The following is a 26,087-nucleotide window of genomic DNA, read 5'->3' as shown; positions in this document are numbered from 1 at the left end:
AAAAAAAAAAAAACTGTGTAAAAAAAATAAAATAAAATTAATGTTATAAATACCTGACCAAACTCCTCAGTGTTTTTCTAGCTTCTGCACGCTGTCCAAAGCCACCACCGGAACTTTAGAGCCGGCCTCTGAAGTGACAGGCTGCAAAGCCAATCACTGGCTCAGATGGGAAAGTGTCGTGGCTAGTGATTGGCTGAGCAGCCCATCACTTCAAAGTGCGGGTCTGAAGTTCCAGTGGCAGCTGCAGGCAGTGAGCAAAAGTGAGAACACCGGGAAGCTTGGACACGTATGTGTAAACTTTATTATTTTACACTTAAAGACAAGGGCTGCACGGACATCGCTAGTTATATGCATATACAGCCCTTGCTGCACGAATATCGAGCCGTGTAAAAGGCTCAGTAAGCGAGCATCGATCTAAAAGAACTGCCACTCACGGTATCAGGGCGTGTAATACGGTCTATAGACATGGTCCATTTCCCAACTTTTTTTGAGAAGCGTTGCTGCCATCAAGTTATAAATAAATTTTTCATGACTTTATGAAATGTCTCACCTTTGACATCTGATTTGTGTTCACTGTTCTGTTGTGAATATGGGTCTATGAGATTTGAAAACCATTGTATTGTGTATAAATTTTCTCAGTTTACATTTTATAGGGTGTCCCAACTATCTTGGCATTGGAGTTGTATAATAGCCCCCCCCCCCTCCCCCTCAGCTTAAATATTTATTCCATCATCTGGTGCAATTTGGATCTTCAAGTGAATCTGTCAGCTGTAATTCACATTCCAAACTGCTGACACTGTTAGATGCTGTTAGATCAGAGAGACACCTGGAACCTTCCATATATCAAGCTGCACTTCCAGAATGTAGAATAATGCCTTTATTATAAGAAGAGTCAAAAAGGCGTTCCTGAGCTCCCGTAGTGCATCTCCTTACTCCCCCTCCCATCCCTGACCCAGGAAGGGGAGAGAGAAGACATTACAGCTTGCAGCTTTTCCGGAGCATGGGAAAGCCTGTTTGACTCCTTGTACCAGAGAATAAAAGCATTTCTCTACACCTTGGAAGCACAGATATATGGAAGGTAACACGTCTACCTGTTTTAACAGCAATGTAACAGTGTCAGCAGTGTGGGACATGAATTACAGCTGACAGAATCCCCTTAAAATTGTAATGAAATGTGTAATAATAGTTGAATTAAAAAGTATCCAGCCTTATAGAAATGTGTGTAGAAAGGAAGCTTTGGTATAATGCACCCCTGTATCATATTTCTGTATATATAGATAATAAACCAACGCTGACAGATGTTTGTAGATTTAAATTAGATGAGATTATTAAGGAAAGCAGTAATGAAAATAAACCTAACCTAAAGTACAGTACATAGAGAGTTCTAACATGAGAGGTAACGTTACATATACGCTTTGCTGACAACATCTCCTCACGGTGCTGCGCTGCCGCCTACTGGTGACTCACTACAAAGCAACCACTAAACCTGCAATAAACCTACATAAGAAATCCGAAACCACATTTTGGTTCAGATTTGCTGCTCCAGATTTACCTGCAGAGATGCTGCATTTCCATCCATGTGATCTTACCTTAAAGTGTCACTGTCGTTATAAAAAAAATACTTTTGACATGTCAAAAGTTTGTAATGGTCCGTGACTGACCAATTGTGAGAATGAGCGGGGAGAGGAGTGCTCTGCCACGCGGTCTTCTCCCTGCTCAGTAAAAGTGGTCAGGCTCCTAGGCTTACATTTTGAGTCTGACCCATTACGTGACACAGAGCCGTCTGAACACTCAGACCCGGACCGATCAAAACTTATGACAGAGAGAAGAGAATGTCCAACAGCACCTTATGGAAAAGGGTTTACCAACGGCGGCGTAGTAGGGAGTATGGATGCACGCTGGACCCCCCACTATCCTTATGGTGGGCACTTTAGACCTTAGCATAGCTCCCAACTGTCCCGGTTTCCGCGGGACAGTCCCGTTTTCGGGGTGCTGTCCCGCGGTCCCGGAACGGCACCCAATGTCCCGCATTATATGTGGCCCCACCGAAAAAAACAATAAACCAGTAACTCACCTGTCCGCCGGTCCCAGCAGCTCCTCTCCTGGCAGGGCGCGCACTCCTGTCATCCTCCGGGGCAGGCAGCGGGGTATACAGACACTGACTGTACCGGAAGTGTCCTGCAGCCAGTGGCGTAGCTACAGGGGTCGCAACGGTCGCCATGGCGACCGGGCCCTGCAGCTAGGGGGGACCGCCCCTGTAAAAGTAACAGGCAGTGCTGCAGACACCCTCCTTCCCTCCCAGGCCCCCCTCAGGCCCCGTGCTTCCCAAGCAGGCCTCTCTGTGCTGATAGCGTGACCCTGGTGCTGGTGGAGGAGAAGGAGGAACATGCTGCAGGAAGAGATCTGCTGCGCAAGGTTTACTGTGGCTGCCAGTCCCAGGAGGAACAGTGGGGAGAGAAGACAGTATACAGGGGGTTAACCGGCAGTCCAGGAGGAAGCTCCGCCCACACACTGCCCAGCAAGAGACAGGAGAGGAGGACTATGTAAGTGCCTCACTGTACAGTATACAGCATGTGTGTGTATGTGTCTGTATGAGTATATATGTATGTATGTGTATGCGTCTGTATGAGTATATATGTATGTATGTGTATGTGTCTGTATGAGTATATATGTATGTATGTGTATGTGTCTGTATGAGTATATATGTATGTGTGTATGTGTCTGTATGAGTATATATGTATGTGCGTATGTGTCTGTATGAGTATATATGTATGTGTATGTGTCTGTATGCAGGGGCGGAACTGGGCCCCCGGAGCTTACTGCCTACAACACCCGGTGGCCGAGCGGGCCTCCCGGGTGTTCAGTGTTCTGATTGACAGCGCGAGAAGCCATAGGCTTCCCGCCCTGTCAATCACTCTTGTGACCGCAAGCAGCATTTGCTTGCGATCACAAGAGTGTTGCCCCCGCCCCCGACAGATCAGCAGCTTCCAGGCGAAATCCCAGGCAGCGACATCACTGAGGTCAGTGTGCGTCGTGGCGGCTGGGACTTCCGGTACAGGAAGTGACGCGCACCCTGTACCGGAAGTCCCAGCCGCCACGGCGCACACTGAGCTCAGTGATGTCGCTGCCCGGGACTTCGCCTGGAAGCTGCTGATCTGTCGGGTGCAGATGAAGAGAGAAGAAGAGACCTGCGACCGACGGGGGATCGTGTGGTTAGGTGAGTTGTGAGTTTTTTTTATTTTATCAGAGGGGAACACTGGGGGCTGTATATATATGGGGGATGCACAGCACTAGGGGCTGTATATATATATATATATATATATATATATATATATATAGCCCCTAGTGCTGTGCATCCATCCCCCATATATATATATACAACCCCTAGTGCTGTGCATCCCCTATATGTATATATATATATATATGCAAAAGTCTGTTTGTTGGTCAGCTCACCTGCTGTGGTATAGCCGTCGGTGCACGGTAAGACCCGGAGCCAGGGTCACAGCATACCTGAGAAAAAAGTCCAGCACCAGGTCAGCATATACCATTAAAATTCCATACTTTATTAGAAAATCTTCACATAGGACAGTAATAAAAGTTTACGCGTTTCAGCGCTTCTCGCGCCTTGTTCACAACTGAAGCACCAGTTCAGTTCAGTTGTGAACAAGGCGCGAGAAGCGCTGAAACGCGTAAACTTTTATTACTGTCCTATGTGAAGATTTTCTAATAAAGTATGGAATTTTAATGGTATATGCTGACCTGGTGCTGGACTTTTTTCTCTGGTATATATATATATATATATATATATATATATATATATATATACAGCCCCTAGTGCTGTGCATCCCATATATATATATATATATATATATATATATATATATATATGGGATGCACAGCACTAGGAGCTGTACATATATATATATATATATATATATATATATATATATGGGGGATGCACAGCACTAGGGGCTGTATATATGTGGGGGATGCACAGCACTAGGGGCTGTATATATATATATATGGGGGATGCACAGCACTAGGGGCTGTATATATATATATGGGGGATGCACAATACTGGGGGCTGTATATATATATATATATATGGGGGAGGCACAGCACTGGGGGTTGTATATATGGGGGAGGGACAGCACTGGGGGCTGTATATATATGGGGGAGGCACAGCACTGGGGGCTGTATATATAGGGGAGGGACAGCACTGGGGGCTATATATATGGGGTAGCCACAGCACTGCGGGCTATATATATATATTGGGGATGCACAATACTGGGGGCTGTATATATATGGGGAGGCACAGCACTGGGGGCTGTATATATATGGGGGAGGCACAGCACTGGGGGCTATATATATGTGGGAGGCACAGCACTGGGGGCTATATATATGTGGGAGGCACAGCACTGGGGGCTATATATATAGGGGAGGCACAGCACTGGGGGCAATATATATGGGGGAGGCACAGCACTGGGGGTTATATATATGGGGGAGGGACAACACTGGGGGCTATATGGGGGAGGCTCAACACTGGGGGCTGCATATATGGGGGAGGCACAACACTGGGGGCTATATATATATGGGGAGGCACAACACTTGGGGCTATATATATATATATATATATATATGGGGGAGGGACAACACTTGGGGCTATATATATGGGGGAGGGAAAACACTGGGGGCTATATATATGGGGAGGGACAACACTGGGGGCCATTTGTAAGGGGAACGACACAGCGGGCAATCTATAAGGAGGACGTCACAGAGGAGGCATCTATAAGGGTAACTACACTGCGGGATGTATATAATAGGGCATGCGCAGAGGGCCCAGCCATTTCTAGTTACGCCCCTGTCTGTATGAGTATATATGTATGTGTGTATGTGTCTGTATGAGTATATATGTATGTGTATGTGTCTGTATGAGTATATATGTATGTGTGTATGTGTCTGTATGAGTATATATGTTCCAGACTGTAAGTGCCTCAATGTAGAGTATACAGCATGTGTGTGTGTATGTGTCTCTGTATGAGTATATATGTATGTGTGTGCATGTGTTTGTATGAGTATATATGTATGTATGTGTGAGTATATATATGCCAGACTGTATGTAAGTGCCTCAGTGTACAGTATACAGCATGTATGTATGTGTGTGTATGTGTCTCTGTATGAGTATATATGTTCCAGACTGTATGTAAGTGCCTCAGTGTACAGTATACAGCATGTATGTGTGTGTATGTGTCTCTGTATGAGTATATATGTTCCAGACTGTATGTAAGTGCCTCAGTGTACAGTATACAGTGTGTGTGTGTGTGTGTGTGTGTGTGTGTGTGTGTATGTGTCTGTATGAGTATATATGTTCCAGACTGTATGTAAGTGCCTCAGTGTACAGTATACAGCATGTATGTGTGTGTATGTGTCTCTGTATGAGTATATACAGTATTCCAGACTGTATGTAAGTGCCTCAGTGTACAGTATACAGCATGTATGTGTGTGTATGTGTCTCTGTATGAGTATATATTCCAGACTGTATGTAAGTGCCTCAGTGTACAGTATACAGCATGTATGTGTATGTATCTGTCTCTGTATGAGTATATATTGCAGACTGTATGTTAGTGCCTCAGTGTACAGTATACAGCATGTATGTGTGTGTGTATCTGTCTCTGTATGAGTATATATGTTCCAGACTGTATGTAAGTGCCTCAGTGTACATCATGTGTGTGTCCCTGTATGCCTATATATGTGCCTGACTATATCGGCCTGTGTATATGTAATTGTATGTGTCTCTCTGTATGTATGTTCATGTCTGTATGTGTATATGGGACTGTTTGTATGTACCTTTGTGTACAGCATGTGTGTATGGGTATATATATGTGCCTCTCTCATATATAAAGACATATTCACATAGAGACACACATGTATACACACACACACATATATATGTGTGTCTGTATATATGAGACTGTGTATATGGTTGGCTTTTCATTATTGGCCTTTATATAGTGGGTTTTATGCTTTAAGTACCCATTCACACAGAGCAAAAAAGGCGGAAATGCAAGTGGAGTGCGCGCGGCAGATGCCGCTTGAAATTCTACCTGTCCCATTGATTTAGTGGGATCACTCATGCGCCCCCACTCTCCTCTCAAAGAATTCACATGTCAATACTTTGAACGGAAAGTGGAGGCGCAGAAGAAATGCCATTGAATCAAAGGGACAGCCTCTGACTGTGCCTGATCAGGTGGAATTGGGGGGGGGGGGGGGGGGGCCAGGTTATAATTTTGCACCAGGGCCCATTATTCTTTAGCTACGCCCCTGCCTGCAGCCTCTGTCATGAATTACTTCCGGTACAGTCAGTGTCTCTGTACCCCGCTGCCCGCCCCGGAGGATGTCGGGAGTGCGCGCTCTGCCAGGAGTGAGTTACTGGTTTATTGTTTTTCTGGTCGGGCCACACTAATGGGAGGATTGGCTACTATGTGGGGCGCTATATGGGGGATTGGCTACTATGTGTGGCACTATATGGGGGCATTGGCTACTATATGGGGCACTATATGGGGGATTGGCTACTATGTGTGGCACTATATGGGGATTGGCTACTATATGGGGCACTGTATGGGGGGATTGGCTACTATGTGTGGCACTACATGGGGGATTGGCTACTATGTGGGGCACTATATGGGGGGATTGGCTACTATGTGGGGCACTATATGTGGGCATTGGTTACTATGTGGGGCACTATATGGGGCATTGGATACTATGTGGGGCACTATATGGGGGCATTGTAAACTATGTGGGGAACTATATGGGGGATTGGATACTATGTGTGGCAGTATATGGGGGATTGGATACTATGTGGGCACTATTGGGGCATTGGATACTATGTGTGGCACTATATGGGGGGATTGGATACTATGTGGGCACTATTGGGGGATTGGATACTATATGGGGCACTATAATGGGGGATTGGATACTATATAGGGCATTTTCGGGGGGATTGGATACTGTATAGGGCACTATAATTAGGATTGGATACTATATGGGGCACTATTCAGTCAGCAGCATGTGGTGACTGTAGGGGAGTGGCTATGGAGGGTTGCTATGGGGGCGTGGCTATGGGGACCGCGGCGCATATGTCCCTCTTTGCTCTTTGCAAAAGTTGGGAGGTATGCCTTAGAGAAGAAGAGTTCCTACAGCATCTGACATAGCTTGACATAGCCCTATCTTTACTGCAGTCTTATACACAATCAGTAAAGTTGCAGCAGCTGTGTGTGTCACTCCTTCCCTGCTCAGGTGTAGGCTAGAGAGGCCTGTCAGAGATGGTGAATCACTCAGGGAATTGGGGGATCCAGCCAAGCCTCCTGTGACATCACGCCCTGCCCCCTGTCTGCATCATCAGCCTGTCCTCGGCAGACACACACAATGTGAGACAGAGGCATGGAAGATTTGTCTCCTAAGGGGGAGAGCAGAAGGAGCAGGAGACAATGTGGATTTGCACAGAAGCCATTTTTCTTCACTTCCTGGATTTCTATCAGCTACCAGTGTGGCAGAACCATACAGATACTGTAATCCATTATATAGACTCATCTATATAACTTTTAATGTACTTTTAATAGAAAAAAATGTTTTCCCTATCTGGAGTTCCCCTTTAACCCCATTCCTCATAGCGTCACTAGCTCACTGACCCTCACCAGGCTCCTATTCTCCCCGGCTTCCTGCATTGTCAAGTCCTCAGCTGGTCAGTGACCATAGCGGTGCCCCAGGATGTGACATTTTAAGAGGCTGGAGGTCCCATCATTGTTTGCATTCTGCATTTTAGAAGGTTCACACCTATGCCAGAGGCCATCATTTTTCGACATACTAATTGGACAAAAAAATCACTCTGTCAAACACAGCGCCACATTTAATTGTATGTGCTCCTGATTAGGAGAACATACAGTTAAAGTGCCAGGCGCAACACCTGACGGTACTTGCCCGGGTGCTGACACTGGCCCGAGCTGGCTAGCAGCCCATCCAGAATTCCAGACAGTTTCCAGATGAGCTGTCTGGAATTCTGGATGCTCCAATAGGCTTCTATGGGACACCCCTGCCGGAATTCCGGACAAAACTAGAACAGGATCTATAATTTCCTGACCTGTTTTCCAGGACAAAAACCCTTCAGGAAAAATCCATGTTCCTACCTATTAGAACCCTATAAGTTTGGTAAGTTATCTGGATTTCCTGGTAAGAAAACTGGATACATTTTCCTGACATGTGCACGGGAACTTACATTGTTCACCATCACCATTGGAGTCAGGCAGTATAGCCATAGTCATTGGGGCACTAGCTATGGCTGCAGTGTTACAGGGTCTCTCTATCTCCTCTGTAAGAAGCAGTATAAACTAGTATGTGAGTAGAATGTGTATCTGAAGGCTTCCTCTAAACCAGGATGGGAAACCTTTGGCCCCCCAGCTGTTGCAAAACTACATTTCCCATCATGCCTGGACAGCCAAAGGCTGTCCAGGCATGATGGGAATTGTAGTTTTGCAACAGCTGGAGGGCCAAAGGTTCCCCATCCCTGCACTACGTAACGTCTGTAGCTATAGTAACGAACACCAAGTCGCTAGGAGATGTCGCCCTGGCAACCACACTAAAGTATCGGACCGGGGTGGGAGGAGCCTATCGCCGTGACGTAAGGGAGCGCGGTTACGTCTCTGCCTGGCCCCGCCCCCTCCGGAGGTTCCCGGTCCTCAGGCCGTATCCCCGGCTTGTAGCTGAGTGTTCGGCAGTATGGAGGGCTTCTCGGAGGAGCTGGTGAGCGCTCTGAAGGAGGTGGTCAGCCACAGTAACTGGCAGTGTGTCGGGGACAAGGAGAGGTTTAAATCCCCCTGTTCTAAGTAAGAGCCTGGAGAGTGCACTGTAGTGATATAGGGCTGCGGTACCGCATGCGGCTTCACCTGTATACTGTCAGCTGCTGGCAGTATAGGTGGTTGGTGTATGGAGGGTGCGCCCCCTATAGATGGGAGTTATATACATACCAGTCTAATACTAGGAATGGCCAGCAGTATTGATTATTGATAGGGCAGATGTATTTGGGGCCACACATAGTGTGCAAGAACATCCACCGACTGCGGGTGATCTCTCTGCAAAACTACCACTCCTATCATCCCGGATATCCTTCCCCTGTAGGGTATGATGGGAGTTGTAGTTCTTCAGCAGCTTTTCCTGTGCCGGCGGTCGGGTCGTCCTTAGGTGATCATTTGGGATATTTGTGGTTTAGGATTACAAAAACATGGCCGATTTATTTAACCTGGAGACAAGAGTGGCACAAAGTGTGGTTTTGCGGCTTGTTTCCAAGGAGACAGCGCCACTCTTGTGTGCAGGTTAAGTTTGGTATTGCAGGTTCACTGCGATAAGATGCGCTCCATAGACTTACATTAGGCGGACATCTCATCACGTGACCGAGGCGGGAGAGGAATGCGCTGAGCACGACTCCTCCCGACTCATTTTATCAGTTGCGACTTAAAGTGACTGTACCACCAGGTCCAGACTGAAGCACTGGAGGCGGCCCCCGACTAACCTTAGCGGGAGGAAATCCTAGCCCCTCTATGATAGGGTTCCATTGATTCTAATGGAGTCACGTCATGGAGGGGCTGGGGTTTCTTCCCACTGGGGGTGGGTCGGCCCGCCTCCAGTGCTTTAGTCTGGGCCTGGTGGTACAGTCACTTTAAGACTTTTGACATGTTATGTGCCAGCGCCTCTAGCTGTAACACCACTAAAGATGAGCAAATCTAGAGCACGCTCCTTCCAAACCCCAGCGTTCTGCATTTGATTACCGGTGGCTAAAGAAGTTGGATGCGGCGTCATTCACACATTTAGTAATTTTTTTAAGGACTGATATGTTGACATTCCTCCTCCGCAAAACAATTCGTCCATAGTGCATCTGCAATCCGTATTTAGGGCGGCATCTGTATTTTTTGTGAATCTGCAAAAAAATGGGTAGGTGATAGTTTAAAGCCCCCCCCCCCCCCCCCCCCCCCCCCGAAACCGTTAGTACCATCAGATAGCTGCTTTTAATCCAAGATCTGTCCTGTGGTCCGTTCGTCAGGTGATGCAGTTATTGTGCTAAAAAAGAACTTTTAAACTGGCAGCCCCGTGTCCATTGGGAGTGGCTTAGATTGTGTATGCATTAGGCTGGCAAAACCTCTCTGTCCCTCCTCCCCGCCCTCCTCATCATTAGGAATGCCCACTATTCGTCAGCTGTGTAAGCTCTGCACATGGGCTGGATTGTTAATCACCTGTGCAATGTTCAGAATGAAGAAAATGTTTCAGTGGCATTCCTAATGCTGAAGAGGGTGGGGAAGAGGGACTGAGAGGTGGTGCAAAGTTAGGGCACAGATACTCCCGTTGGGCACGGAGCTGCCAGTTTAAAAGTTGTTTTTTAGCACAATAACTGCATCACCTGCCGAACGGACCCCAGGACAGATCTTGGAATAAAAGCAGCTGAAGGTACAAGTGGTTTGGGGGGTCAGATTGTGGGTACAGAGTCGCTTTAACCCCTTAACGACGCATGACGGGTATACCCCGTTAAGGGTGATCAGAGAGGGCTCCCGGCGTGAGCCCTCTCTGCAGCCCGCGGTCCCCGGTTGCTATGTGCAGCCAGGGACCGCGGGTATTAGCCGGCAAGAGCCGATCGCCGCGGCTGGCTAATTAACTATTCAAATGCAGCTGTCAAAGCTGACAGCTGCATTTGAATACTGTATGTGGCCCCTGTCCCTGGTGTCTAGTGGGGGATCTACGCCCCCCCCCCCCCCCCCCCCCCCCGCGCGTGCGCGATCGCGGAGGGGAGATCCGTTCTAATAAGCCGTCTGGGGCTCAGCGTCGGAATGATGCTGATCCTGGCTCGCCAATCTATGTAGTTGGTGCTCTGTTGTATACACAGCATTGATCTCAATGGGAGATCAGTGCTGTGTATATAGAAGTAACTATATTTACTTGAGTAACTATAGATAGAGGCTTTCTATATTATTTGCTTTCTTTTTTTCAGATTATATTCAGAGGATGGAGAACATTTGGTCCTTATTCACACAAGTGGAAAATTTTATGCCATGGATTCAGCGTGTCCCCATGAAGGTATGCTGTGAGGGTCTGTAAAGGATCTAGTAGTATTGACTTCTGCTTTCTAGGACAAGATACATTTGATTGTTCCGCTCACTGGACTAGAACCACTAACAGAGCAAGCGTGGTCCTATGTATTGTTTAAAATAGATTTATTATAAACCTATTTTATTTGCATCATGTTAGCAAGTGATGTAATATTCGTGTTTGTTAGCAGTTGATGTAGCATTAGTATTTGTCCTTAATCCATAGGAGGGCCGTTGGAGCAGGGAGACATAGAAGAGCTGGGTGATGGAAGACTGGCACTGGCCTGTCCATGGCATGACTTTGAGTTCAGCTTGGAAGACGGTTCTTCTTCCTCTGGGTTACAGGTCCGGCAATTTTCAAATTTACCTTTGAGAAAACTGATAAAACAGATTGTATCATGTATACATTGTTTTTACAATATAACCCAACACTGTTACAGACTTTGTCACAGTGAAGATCCTATTTAAATACAAAGCCCTTATCATATCCGTGACACTTCAAACAAATAGTCCAAGAGGTAACCAGCAGGGAAACAAAGCACCCATTGTGGGTCACTGTACCTGTGCTTGGGGTGGCACATCCTGCGGAGAGCACCACCAGTCACCTGCTGTCATACATTGAGACAGACTTTTGTTCCTGAATGGCACAGCAGTACCCACCTTGGCCACCATTCAATTTACTGTCTATAGGACCTTGGAAGATCACAGAGCCCTGAATTTCATAATGGACAGGGGTCAGCATGGGACCCCTTTTAGTAGACACTACCACCCCTGCCAGTTTAGGCTGGGTTCACACTACTTTTTAGCAATCCGTTTTTCTTCATCCGTTTTTTTTTTTTTTAAACGGATGGAAAAAACAGATGCGTGTGTGTGCATTCGTTTTCCGTTGACTTCCATTATAAAACAAAACAAAACAATGAAACCCTTTTTTTTGAAGGACACAAAAATTAGGTCAACCACGTTTTGTGTCCGTCCAAAAAAAAACAAAAAAAAAACGGATGAAAAAACCTGATGAAAAAAACGGATGCAACTGTGTGCATCCGTTATGATTCGTTTTTCCATCGACTTCCATTATAAAAAAAAAGGATCAAATTGGATGCATACAGTTGCATCCGTTTTTTTCATCAGGTTTTTTGCAAAAAACTAATGAAAAAAACTGATTGCAAAAACTTAGTGTGAACCCAGCATATATAAAAAACTTCAATAAAAATTATTGTACAGGAAGGAGACAGCGCTTTGCTGATCGCTTGCTCTCCTTTGCCTGAAGTGGGGACAGGTCCACCAAACATAAACTAGCCCCTGGAGCAAATAGACTGAGTAATAATTGAAAAAAAAATCTCTATAAGTGCTATACTGTTATCATGTGGATTTGTCCATCATGAGACAATCCCTTTAAATTATTTTACAATAATTATAGTATTTTTTTTTTTAGAACCAAGTGTATGAAGTGAAGGTTTGTGAAGGGAAAGTTTATATCCAGACTCAGAATGCATTATCCTTAACTCCTTGGAAGAAAACTCAGTCTAAACAGCCAGGTATGAGCATTTTATAGTCTTTATTTATGGAGATAAATAAGTAAAGTCTATGACCATGAGCGAGACAGTGGGGAGAATGACCACTTGGCTGAGCACTTCTCCCTGCTGCTTCTAGTGATCGTTGATCCACTTTTTGACGTGTTAAAAGTTTGCTGAACCAGTTCTACTTAAACTACATTCAGTGTTTAGTAGTAAAGTAGTAATGTATTAAGCCCTAACATCCAGCTGTTTATGTTTTATAGCTAGCATTGGCGCTGCTGAGAGCACACAAGTTGTAGACAATGAATGTTCCTTGTCTTACTGGGCCAGCAAAATCCTTTGCACTCCAGATCCAGAAGAGAAGGTGAGACTGCAAGTGTTGAAACTGTAGGAGCCTGTTAGTCTGTGTGGTAGAATGGGATTATTGTTATGGCTACTTTTTTATTTATTTTTTTATTTTAATTTTTTTTTTCCTACACTTTGTGTACAGGCAGTATGTAAGTGTTGTGTTACCCCCAGGCTAAACTGACTCATCAAGTGCAAGAATTGTGGAACTCAGGTAAAATTACAGAAATCGGAGACACTGAACCCCCTGCCCAGCCGAGCCGCAAAGAAAACCTCACCATAGTACAGCCAGGCCAGATCAAGAGGGGCAAGGGCGGCACGCTGGTAAGCAATGTTTTTTTTCCTCTTCTCCTTTAGTGAGTACTTTAACACTTTCACTACACTACACACAGTTTTCACACACAAATAAAACCTGAATTCTAAAATAAAAAAAATGACATTATACCCCACATGCTTGTATATTTTCAGAAAATAGACACCTGCCACAATTGACACCCATCATTTTACAATCACGGCCACCTTAAGGGGAATCCGTCAGCAGTAATTTACCTTCCAAACTGCTGACACTGTTAAATAGCTGATGGCTTAAAGAGACGTGTGGTACCTTTCATTTATGCATCAGAACGCAGACAAATGCTTTTATTCTTTGGTATATAGAGTCAGAGGGTTTTCAAAGCTTCTTAGGCCACTTTCACACGCCTATAATTTTGTGGACCCTACGGATGGGGAAGCCCTGTAATGGAGTATTCCTCCACCTGGCATGATGTATCAGCATCATGCTGGGAGTGGGGAAACTGTTTGAATCTCTACGGCACGCAGCTCATGCCGAGCGGGGAAACATTCTATTACATGGCTTCCCAGTCTGTAGGGTCCACTAAATTCCAGGTGTGTGAATGTGACCTAAAGTTTAAAAAACTGTAACACCACCTCCTTCCCTGACCCTACTTGGGACTCAGCTTCTATGTGTCAATCAAGCAGGGAGGGGGACAGCTATCTAATACTATCAGCATCTTGGAGCGTGAATTACAGCTGACTGATTCCCCTTTAATACACATTTGCATCAAAGCGCAACAGTTTGTATACAAAGTCTTGTACCTAAAGGTCGCACTCAAGGCTGTGTTTACATTAGTAAAGTTCTCCAGGTCCTTAATTTACATCAGTCTGCCTACAAAAAGTCATGCTAGTATATACTGTATATAATGTACCTAGGACTGGACCAAACTAAACATGTATCAGTGACTACATTCCATCCATTTCCCAAAAGTATACTTTTATTTTGGAGGACACAAAAGCGTGGTTTACAATTGTTTCCCAACATACAAAATAAAAGTTTACTTTCAGGAAATGGCCCAGATGTAGCCATAAATGTATACTTTCCAGAAATGGCCTGAGCAATAAGCATTAGTAGACACAACTGTTAGAAAAAGATCCCATTGGTAGGAGAAGTGTAGGAGCTCAGTGTAAGGCTGGGATCACACAAAGAAGTGCGATCAGTATTTTTCCCAGTATTTTTATCAGCTTCTCCCCCTGTTTATGGTAAAACTAATGACCAAAATGAGGCCTATAATAAGCCCTATCATACAGTGTGTGAATGCAGCTTCAGGCTGCGTTCACACTACGTATATTTCAGTCAGTATTGCAACCAAAACCAGGAGTGGATTAAAAACACAGAAAGGATCTGTTCACACAATGTTGAAATTGAGTGGATGGCCGCCATTTAATGGCAAATATTTGTTGTTATTTTAGAACAACGGCTGTTATATTGAAATAATGGCAGTTATTTACTGTTATATGGCGGCCATCCACTCAATTTCAACATTGTGTGAACAGATCCTTTCTGTGTTTTTAATCCACTCCTGGTTTTGGTTGCAATACTGACTGAAATATACTGACTGAAATATACGTAGTGTGAACGCAGCCTCAAGCTGTATAGGTCGGCTTCTTCAGGTGCTGAACTGGGAAACAAGTGCTTCTCTCTTAGGCCCCATTCACTCGCCAGTTATTGTCTTAAAAAACAACTTTTAAACTTGCAGTCCTGTGCCAAATGTCCGTGGCCTAGATTGTGTATGCATTAGGCTGGCACAACCGTGAGAACTCGGCACATGGGCTCGATCATTAATCGCCTGTGCAATGTTCACTGCAGAGGAATAGGAAAAATCCTGCCAGTGGTATTCCTAATGATGAAGAAGGTGGGGAGGAGGGACGGAGGGGTGGTGCAAAGTTAGGGCACAGATACTCTAGGCCACACCCGTTTGGCACAGGGCTGCAAGTTTAAAAGTTGTTTTTTAGGACAATAACTGCATCCTCTGCCAAACGGACCCCAGGACAGATCTTGGATTAAAAGCGGATATCCGAAGGTACAAGTGGTTGGGGGGGGGACAGATTGTGGGCACAGAGTCGCTTTAAAGCAGCAGGTTAGAAAAGATAGCCACCCATAATTATATAGGTACCAAAGAATGTAGTCACAAGCTTGTGTAGTTTAGCAGCTGTACCATGTTTCCAAATTGGCAAGCCATTGTGAAGAATGTTGTGACATAACAATAAGTAACAGTAAGTAATATGCCACTGTGGTTCAAGGGCTATTCTGGTACACTTTTATATTGTCCTGGGGCACAATAAAAATAAGTGATAGTCCCCTACCCCATTTCCCACTCATCATTACTTGTTCCTGCTTCAGAGTCGAGACGTCTCGGCAGGATCGGTCACTGGCTCAGGAGGGGACACTGCTGTGGCCAGTGACTTTCTGAGAAAGATGCAAAGCCTTTTGTTTAGTAATCTCTTTATATCACTTTTAATGCTAAATTATTTCCACATATTCCCACTTGGCTTTTGTAGGGCCTGGGCAGTAGATAAATTCCCCACATCCGTGATTCCCTCATCTGTGACCACTATAAAAGCTACATTTTAATTCTATTTTCCATAATATCCAGGGAACGGTCTGAGCTTCTTATGGCGATTATTACATTTATATGGAAGTATTTCAGTATCCATGGTGACATGGAAATTTGTTTTCATAAAACACATTCCAGCACATGGCTCCGACCAAACCTCTGGATCAACTTCTTAGATAAATAAATTGAACCGATTATGAAGATAAATCACCTTTTAAGGGGTTTCAAGTAAAATTTTGCCTTTTAGAGAAGCGTATTGAAAGATTGCCTAAATAGCGTTTGTTAAGACTTCATACCATAGGCGTCAGATTAGCAGACAGTCCTAGAAAAATATATAAAGGGGGTACACCACATTTGGGGTGGAAACTTAAATGGCCACTATCACTTAGTGTCATGAAAAAGAAACATTTGACATGTCACAGAGACATGTCAAAAGTTTTTATCAGTCAGGGTCTGATTGTTAACACTCTAACCGATGAGAGGTCCACTCCTACCCCTCCTCACGTAACAGCCAGGAGTGGAATGTGCCGAGCACGTCTTATTCCGTCTCGGTCTGAACACTCAGATCATGCTGGATCAAAACTTTTAATGAATAAAAGACACACACAATTTTTCGGTCAATAAAATGTATTCCAACAATAAATATTGTCCATACTGACATGCATTACACCCACAAGTGCAAGGGGGGAGGTTGGGTGATGATGCACTGCATGGTCTCTGCTCCCTGGACTGAGTGATCTTCAGCCAATTGATGGCGACTCAAGAGCGTTTGTGTAGAAAGTCTTGCATTCGTGGGTGTTATCCATGTCAAAAGGGAAAATGTTAATTTTACATTGTAGAAAAGCTAGAATAAATTTGCAAGTTATTGAATGGCGAATTCTGTGTGTCCTGCATTCATTATCTGTTTGCATATTGAGATATTGGGGATACAGCAATTTCGTTAAGGACACAGCACCCTGTGTTTTGTTAACGGTTGGGATTGCTACTATATTGGACGTTCAAAATTTTTACCCGTTAAGTTTTTTATTTTTTTTTTCATGCCACTGCCTCTTTAAAAAAACACTTTTTAACATGTCGAAGAGAAGTGTGAAAAGTTTTGATTCAGGGTCTGGGTGTTCATTTACTGACCAGTAGCTAGAATTAACCAGAACTGTGCACTTAGCTCTGTGCCATGTAAGTGAGACACATTCCCACTGTAAGGGTACCATTACGTTCGTCCGTTACGGACAATAATCATTTAGTGTTATAGGTCATGTTTTAAATCAACGATCAGCCGTCATGCACAATTTCAGCTGATCATTGATTAAAAACATAACCCAAAATCCTGATGATGATAGCGACAGTCCGCTGGCCGTTGCTCCATGTAATAGGTAATGTTCTTGGATTTGAATTATATTGAAAAACTCCGAACTCTGGAAGTTGTTGGACTCCTTCACTTCCTATATGATTCTACAACATGTCAAACTGATCAAAACTTTTGACATTTGCCAGTGAGACATGTCACGTGTTTTAACCCTTAGGGGACACAGCTAGTTTTGGTGTTTATGACACGGCCAAATTTTTCAAATATGACATGTGTCATTTTATATATTAATAACTCTGGAATGCTTTTACCGATCCTTGTGGTTCCAAGATTGTTTTTTCGTGACATGTTCTACTTTATGTTAGTGATACATTTGGGCCGATACCTTTAACTTTTTTTTGTGAAAAACTCCAAAATGTTGTGAAAAATTGAAAAAAATTGCATTTCTCTAAATTTGAAAGTCTCTGCCAATAAGGAAGATAGTTATGCCACAAAGGTTATTGATTAATTCACATCTATAACATGTCTACTTTATGTTGGCAGCATTTGGTGGGCATGCTTTAACTTTTTTAGGATTTTAGAAGCTGTAATTGTTTATTAGCAATTTTCAAAATTTTTGTGAAAATTTAAACTCAGAATTTTTTAGGGACCAGTTCAGTTTTGAAGCATATTCCAGAGGCCTGTATACTAGAAACCCCCATTTCTTCACTCTTTGAAGTATTCAAATTGAAATTTAAAACAGTTTTTAACCCTTTAGGCATTTCACAGGAATAACTGCAAAGTAGGTGTGAAAAGTAAAAATTTCCATTTTCTTTGCAGACATTGCAATTCAATCCTATATTTTTCATACCAAACCTGCTATAAAAAGTAAAATGCAATAAAAAATGTATTCCTCTGAATCTGCAGTTTTTACAAATACCCCATTTGTGGACATAAAGTGTTGCACAAGCGCACAACATGGCTCAAAAGAGAAGGAGCACCCTTTAAATTTTGGAGTGTGGATTTGGCTGAAATAAATGTAGGAGAACATGTTACAGTTACAGAGCCCCCCTAGTGCCGAGACAGTGGGAACCCCCCACAGGTGACCCCATTTTGAAAACTACACCCCTTAAGGAATGTAACAAGGGGTACAGTGGGCATTTGGACCCTACAGGTTTTTCACAGTTTTTTGCAAAAGTGGACCGTGAAAATGAAAAATCACATTTTTCACACTTATGCATTGGTGAAACCCCAAATTTTTCAAATTTCCAAAAGCATGGAGGAGAAAAAGCCCCCCAATATTTGTAAAGCAATTTTTCCTGAGTACGGAAATACCCCATTTGTGAACGTAAATTATTGTACGGGTGCACAACAGGGTTCAGAAGAGAAGGAGCACCTATGTCTATGTGTGCACTACTGCTGTAGCAGTAAATGCACGGACATTTACTGACACTTACTAACGGACACGGACTGACGTTTACTCACACTTACTAACAGACACTGACTGACACTTACTCACACTTACTAATGGATGCTGACTGACGATAACTAACTGACACTGATTGATGCTCAGTAACGGACACTGACGGACTCTTACTAATGGACGCTGGCTGACACTTACAGAAGGTGACTGACGCTTGCTGACACCTGCTAATGGACGCTGACTGACTCTTACTAACTGACATTGACTGATACTGACGCTTACTAACGGACACTTACTGACACCGACACTTACTAACGGACGTTGACTGACGCTGACTGACGCTTACTAACGGACGCTGCCTGGCGCTTACTAACGGACGCTGACTGACGCTTACTAACGGACGCTGACTGACGCTTACTAACGGACGCTGACTGACGCTTACTAACGGACGCTGACTGACGCTTACTAACGGACGCTGACTGACGCTTACTAACGGACGCTGACTGACGCTTACTAACGGACGCTGACTGACGCTTACTAACGGACGCTGACTGACGCTTACTAACGGACGCTGACTGACGCTTACTAACGGACGCTGACTGACGCTTACTAACGGACGCTGACTGACGGACACTAACTAACTGATCTCCCTTATTACTGGGAGATCACAGGGGAGGGGGTACTTTTTATTATATGTGTGTGTGTCGGTTTTTTACAATATATGGATGCAGGCTCTGATTTCCTCACAAAGTGAAGGATCAGAGCCTGCATCCATGATCAGATACTGTGATTGGCAGCTCTGATCACAGAGCTGCCAATCACAGTATATAGCAGCATGTACCAGCGTCATTACACAGACGCTGGTACATGCTGCTGCAGCAGGAGGGGGTCACAGCAGAGATCGCTCCTTCCCCCTCCTTGCAGCACTGGCTCTCCGGTCCTGGAACCCACTCTGAGCTCTGGGATCCGGCGAGCTAGTGCTGCTGCAAGGAGGAGGGGGATGGAGCGACCTCGGCTGTGACCCTCCGGTGAGCAGCAGCGGCGGCGGTGGTGAGTGGGTGGTATGGATAGGGGGCGGGATGGCACAGCAGCAGGGGGAGGATCGGGGGAGGATACAACATCAAGGGAGGGGGAGAAACGGAGGACACGGATCAGGGGAGGATGGAGGACACAACATTGCGGGAGGTGGTGGGGTACGGAGGACACAGGACACGGGAGGGGGGGTACGGAGGACACAGGACACGGGAGGGGCGGTACGGAGGACACAGGACACGGCACCGGGGGGGGGGGCAGAAACAAACGGCAACGGGGGACGGCGCGGCAGCAGCTTCCCCCGGATCCCGGAACTCGGCAGAGACCGGGACCGGGGGTTTACTGCTTATTTCACCGTCATCCGTGAATCGTTACCGATCCTCTGATGCGATGCAGGTGATTGGCTGTACTGGAGCCCTTCAGGGGGTCCAGCAGCAGCTACACTGAACTGTCAGTTATCAGCTGACAGTTTAGTTTCGGCTCCCGGTCACTGTTTATGTAAACAGTGAGCACCGGGAGCCGGGAAGTTATAGTACGTCCTGGTGCGGAAAGTAACCTCCTGCCAGGACGTGCTATAACGTCCTAGTGCGTCTATGGGTTAAGTTACTGTAATGCTTTAATATTACCAAAATAAGTACCTTTTATTTTAGTTTTACTCTACTTTTCAGTCTGATGCAATGTACAACCAGCTCTAGTCTGTTATGTTGTATGTTACAGAGCACTGTAGGTTTACATTGCAAATGTAGACTTATACGCCAGAAATATGTATCAGCTCTCTATGACAAAGTCACTTATGTAGTCTTGTATCTAATATCTTGTGATTAGACTGTTATATTTGTATAACAGTCACTCCATATGTTCCCTCCTAGGCCAGCCGCATAGCACTACTGCACTCTCTAGCAAACATCGAGCAGTGGGCAATAGACCTGTCCTGGGACATCATCGCTCGCTTTGCAACTTTTCAGCTGCAGACCGGTCAGAGGCTTCCAAAAGAATTCTTCTCAGATTTTGTGAAAGTTGCCGGAGATGAAGCAAAGGTTTGTAGCTCTCATTATTTGGCTACAAATCTACATTCACGTTTACTTGCCAAAAATAACCCATGATGACTTGTCCTCTTTAGCATTACTGTTTACTGGAGAAGCGGCTTGTAGAGCTGGGTAGTCGTTTTGGAAATCTTCCTGTACACAATGGTAGGTTTTATACTAAGAACATACACTGCCACACGGTTGTTTTATGCACAGATTTGGATGACCAATAAAATCTAATTTTCTAGGCTTGTGGCAGTCTGCTTCAGATACAGCACATGATCTACTTGCACGGCTGGCCATTGTGCATATGGTTCATGAAGCCAGGTAATAAACTCCAAATGTGAACGCCAAATAATAGGTGCTTACCTAGTGCACCACCATGATACAGGCCATGTTTGCACAGTGATTTTGCTGTAAAGCATACTAGCATGTGCTAAAGCTTTGTTTCCTTTTTGTTTTAAGGGGTCTAGATGTCCACCCTCAGACGCTGCAACGATTTTTGGCTCAGGGAGATGAAAGTTCAGCTCAGGTATTGGAAGTTCTCTACAAAGATGAGATCACCCATGTGGCAGCAGGCCTGAAGTGGTTCACTTACATATGTAACATGGAGCAGCGGGTAAGAACCCCTTATTTCACTCTATATGACTGGCTACTCTTCTATGCAAGCTGTTCAGCTGATCTGGACATGGGATCCCTGGTACTTTTGTTGTCTTTAGGATGTCAGTGTATTTCTATACTGTCAATTCTTGAGCTTTAAAGGGGTTTACCCAATGTGGGCAAGTATAGAAGGCCTGTGCCTATGGATAGGATAATGCATTGGTAAACTAAAATCTGTTGGAGGAGCTTTCGTAATAGTAACATGTAAACTGTGTTTCTCTTAATGACACTGGATTGGGTATGTGACTGTTTTAATTTTTTTCCTTTCATTAGGACTGCTTATCTACCTTCCATGAGCTGGTGCCACTGTATTTCAGAGGATACTTAAAACCTCCATTCAATACAGAGGGCAGGAAATCGGCAGGGATGTCTGAAGAGGTAATGTAGTCTTTTATACGGCCTGATGGGAGGCAGCAGACTGGTGGCTATCAGTGAGATCAGCACTCTCCTGCTAGGCCTGATCAGTTGTGCATCTGGGCTGCATGAACAATTGCTGGGTTGTTTGTGCGGCCATTAAAATGTATTGTTATTGGCCACACAACCTCTCTGTAAACAGGGAAATGGGTGGCGTATAGTTTATATTGCCACACAAAATATTATTTTAAGCAACTGCCTGGTTTGCTTGTTCCTTGGCTGATCACTGGCCCTAAATACAATATTCGGCCCATGTAAAAGGAACCTTAGTGTGTCAAAGCAGCATCCACTCTAGTGCTGTAAAGGGATGGTAATCCAACAAATGAATGATATCCTCCAGCTCCAAGAAATGGTAAAAAATCCAAAGTCTTTATTAGGACATGTTAAAAAATTCTAAAAAAAACATCGATGTTTACAACAAAAATAATGGTTATTTTTCTTGTAAACATTGATGTTTAGGAATAGAGAAGAAATCAGGCGATACCTTTTAGAGGCTAACTGAGTATATAACATGTCCTAATAAAGACTTTGGATTTTTTACCGTTTCTTGGAGCTGAAGGATATCATTCATTTGTTGGATTACCATGTATTACTGGGAGTCGACCCACTTGTTTGTCCTCTGTGCACCAGCATAGGACCTAGTGCACACTGCTTACGTGGTGAGCTGACCGCAATTGCTGTTTTACAGCTGTCTTACTGTAAAGGGGTGTCCACATGTAGCAGACTTACTACAGAAAATTTCTGCAACAATTTAGAAGAATCGACAGTGAATTTTGCACTGAACTTAAATAGTTTGGTACAAACTAGTAGGCGTGAATGTAAAGCAGGTATATCTGCTGGTGTTTAGTTCATACTGAACCCCTGTCTTTTTTTGGTTGCTCAGACGGAGGATCACAATATACACAGCATTTATGGCTCACTCTTGAGTTTTCATGCTAATTATGAACATTCAATTTACAAAGTAAAAAATATTCTATCCCTTCAAAGTAAGTATCAGAAGTAGTTTTATATTCCAGTTCATGACTGGTAGTAATACAACAATTTAGTCCTAACTAGACCTTTGTTGTCGCCGTAAAGTTGGAAAGATATGGAACATCGTGTGTGGGAAAAACCATGTTTGCAATGTGCATGTGACCCTGTCTTGGGAGGATTCCTGCTGAGACAGCCAGTGAGAGGAAGTAGAGTGCCAGAGAGTGGAAAAGGTAGGACCTTTTCTGCTCCCTTGATAACCAATTTAAAGGGGCATTCCAAATTAACTAAAAACCTAGCTACAGGGGGAAAAGCCACTGGTGGATTGAGAGTAATAGTTCATGGTTCAGACAGCATAAAACTAAAAGTCCTTTTACATACACAGATCTGACATTTTTTGAAGCCAAAGCCCGGAATAGCTTTAAAAACAGGAGAAAGCCGTGGACCTGGAGGGGCGGCAACTAGCCACCTGGGCGGGGAGCCGTCCGTGACTAGTCACGGATCGTTTCCTGTCAGTGTGCTCTGCAGGGATGATTGACAAGCAGAGTGGCCACTAACTGGTCTCTGTCTGTCAATCATCTTTGCAGAGCGCTCTGACAGGCTCCCCGCCCAGATGACTAGTTGCTGCCCCGTTCCTGGCTTTGTGTGCCGGATTAAAACACCTTTTTCCCCCCATGTGAAGCTGCCAGACGTGGCTGGTAACCTCGGGGAGCTACACAGTAGATCTTTAGTGTGCTGCTGGGAACCATGTTGTGCTGACTGGTTCTCTTTAAGTATCATTCTTTGCTCAGGTTTATTAGAGAAGCTATGTAGTACTGTATGTGCTTGGAAAATAAATGATACGCAGAACCTGACTATATAATACAGTGTCCTAACTATTTTATGAGCTCAAATATATCTCCATATAATAAATGGAATGTTAAGTAGTTTCCAAGCGGTGATAAATAGGTCTGTTCTTTTGCACAGAGAATATTTTAACTCCACACAGATATGCAGATAGAAGTCCCTGTAAGATTGGAACACTCCCAGGGTACTTAGCGGTCCTGATATCCACTGTTACATATGATACTGCTGGATTTCTACTGAACTGTCAACTTTAGAAAAAACTTTTGAAAAAAGTATTGATCAGTCGTAGTCTAGGGATCCAGTGTTCAGCTAAGCGCTTCACTCCCTAGATTGCTGCCTTTTTTGTCTCACCGCAGGAAACAGGCTCTGTTCTACATCTATGGAACCTGCAGCGAGCCGGGGAGGGAAGCGCTTAGCTAAGCATCTCTGGCTCTAAAAAAAACTACCTTGACTGATAAAACTTTTGACATATCTCAATGTGTCAAATATCTTTTAAAGTGGCAGAAGGCACCATAGGACCCTAGTCTTCAGCTCTGTGAAGCCATGGAAGATCTGGGTGTTGTAGCCATGTTAAATATATATACATGCATAGGTGTTGCAATTGTCCAGAGACATACAACAGTCTTTATTCTCAGGCTGCAGGTAAAACCAGACATGATCCTAAACTATTTTACACCAAGAAAAATTAGGCAAACACCATCACTTCTATTAAATACTCAGAAATGTAACAAGATAAAAAAAATGTATAAGGGGATTACCAACATGACTGCATCAGGGCAACACTACTATAAATGCAAATGTCCCCTTCAGGCTGAGGCTTGCATCAGGGGACAGGACTGTGGGGATAATCTCTTCATAGCTGTAACCCCTCTCTCCCCGGACAGAGAGTGCTGCATGTATGTGCCCACATCTGCCCTGCTCATTCCTTCATGCTCGCTGGAGTCTCTGTCTGCCCTTGTGTTTCCCATTATCTCCATTATAGGGATCTGCAGTTCCATCCTGTATCTCCCGCTATTTTTCAGGGTTATGCACTTACTATACATTATACACCACATGCTTATTGCTATACTGTACAGTAATTTATAATATGACACATTCAGTTGTTTATAAATGTTTGTTTCATTAGTTTTACATGTTGCTCAAAATAAAAATATTATTATTTTTGGGGTGTTGAACCAATTGTCTGCATTTCTATGATTTCTCATGGGAAAATTTGCTTTGGTTTAAGAGTGGTTTGGATTCCAAACACGGTCCCGGAATGAATTATGCTCGTAATCCGAGGCACCACTGTATTTAATAAGTGATGGTGTTTGAAAGACATTCCTAGTTCTTGGTGTATAATATATGGTCAATGGGCATGATAAGGATTATTCTGGACATGTAGATATATGGTTAGGTCATCTGCGTATACTTACCTATTATTTCATCTCTTGCAGTGGTATCTGCCATTGGTAAAACCATCCTGAAAGAATCCTTAGAGCTGCCTTACATGAATATGGATCTTGTGCTTATTTTGAAGGACAGTCGCCTCCTGCTGCTTCTTCATGATGGCTATTTCTGTACACAAGTTACCAGGACTCATTGCTGGGCAATGGTTAGTGGAGAACAAAGAATGGCTTCCAACCTTGTTCTCTACATTGAAATTTTATGCCAAATGATGTTTTATATAGGGTTATGTTAAACATACAATTAAACTGTTCCTAAAGGGGTTTCCCATTGTTTTAGGGGGGGGGGAGATGCTTCTCGCATGGGGGAAAACAAAATATACAACATAGCCCCAGTTTCCCACAGCTCTTTCTTTTCTCTCCAGGTGTCTACATCTTCTCTTTCTTTCTGAGATGAATGGAGGCAGAGAACACTGGAACACTGCTGCAGCCAGTGATTTGCCAAGGCAGTGGGTTTGCCTCAGAAGCAGAAAGGAGAGAAAAGATGGGGAGCTAGGAGGAGACTAATGTGAGCTGCAGGGCTAAGTCAGTATGCTTTTTTTATTTCTATAAAACACTGGAATACCCCTTTAAATGAAATCGGAGCACCATGATTCACACACTAAATTATTACCTGTGATGAGGGCTGTTGCCTTCTTTTAAAAGAAACATTTTATTTAAATACAAACAAAATAAAGCTGCTTCTTTTTACCGTTCTGACTTTTAAAAAATTTTGTGATTAGGTACATTTACAAAATTTGCCATATGCAAATTAGATTTATCTAACTTTGCATTCAGGGTGTCATTCAAGCCTTCGAGTAAGGGCACAGCAAGCATGACTGGATGAATTAATTTGCATACGTTGCAAACACTAATTGAAGTTTCTTTCCTGTACATAGTGTCATTGTATGCAGCATATAAATACATGGTCAAAATGCAGGTAGTGAGGGCTGTGAAATCCTTTTAGCTGTATATGTGATGTTATGTGATGTTTTTACATTAACACCCTTACTCTTCTTAAACCCCACCATCGGTCAGTGGTCAGCCCCCAGTCTATGCTTATGTACCCTTAAGGTGCTTTACTAGGATGTGACTGCCAGTAACTGGTGGTTACATGCTGTACTCCAGACATCATT

At 44.0% G+C, this 26,087-nt stretch overlaps 1 protein-coding gene and 1 long non-coding RNA gene across 9 annotated transcripts; one reads left to right on the top strand and one right to left on the bottom strand.

Moving 5' to 3' along the window:
- The first annotated feature begins 2,271 nt into the window (after positions 1 to 2,271).
- LOC138802349 (uncharacterized protein HI_0077-like) lies at positions 2,272 to 25,928 on the top strand. 7 transcript variants are annotated; one of them, XR_011364753.1, is made up of 13 exons: positions 8,673 to 8,879; positions 11,030 to 11,115; positions 11,353 to 11,471; positions 12,559 to 12,661; positions 12,904 to 13,004; positions 13,160 to 13,309; positions 20,483 to 20,650; positions 20,734 to 20,803; positions 20,887 to 20,965; positions 21,104 to 21,257; positions 21,572 to 21,676; positions 24,964 to 25,121; positions 25,338 to 25,928. XR_011364753.1 is itself a non-coding variant. In XM_069985583.1 (12 exons), exons 2-12 carry the CDS (start codon positions 11,044 to 11,046, stop codon positions 24,991 to 24,993), a joined length of 1,164 nt encoding a protein of 387 aa, XP_069841684.1. In that variant the 5' UTR covers positions 2,272 to 2,543; positions 11,030 to 11,043; the 3' UTR covers positions 24,994 to 25,928. The 7 variants fall into 7 exon arrangements, 6 of the variants coding, with proteins under 6 accessions (XP_069841684.1, XP_069841701.1, XP_069841651.1 ...); XM_069985583.1 differs by lacking the exon at positions 8,673 to 8,879 and adding an exon at positions 2,272 to 2,543 and having other exon boundaries at positions 11,030 to 11,128; positions 24,964 to 25,928; XM_069985600.1 differs by lacking the exon at positions 8,673 to 8,879 and adding an exon at positions 2,275 to 2,543 and having other exon boundaries at positions 24,964 to 25,928.
- Positions 11,236 to 18,887, bottom strand: LOC138802381 (uncharacterized). Of its 2 annotated transcripts, none has more exons than XR_011364756.1 (2): positions 18,684 to 18,887; positions 11,236 to 11,504 (listed from the first exon to the last, which is right to left on the bottom strand). It is a non-coding gene; the product is annotated as an uncharacterized lncRNA (long non-coding RNA). The 2 variants fall into 2 exon arrangements; XR_011364755.1 differs by having other exon boundaries at positions 18,780 to 18,887.
- Positions 25,929 to 26,087: the final 159 nt, after the last annotated feature.

This window comes from Dendropsophus ebraccatus, chromosome 1 (genome assembly GCF_027789765.1).
Source record: "Dendropsophus ebraccatus isolate aDenEbr1 chromosome 1, aDenEbr1.pat, whole genome shotgun sequence".
NCBI classification, from domain to species: domain Eukaryota; kingdom Metazoa; phylum Chordata; class Amphibia; order Anura; family Hylidae; genus Dendropsophus; species Dendropsophus ebraccatus.
This window is presented reverse-complemented; position numbering and strand designations above follow the sequence as displayed.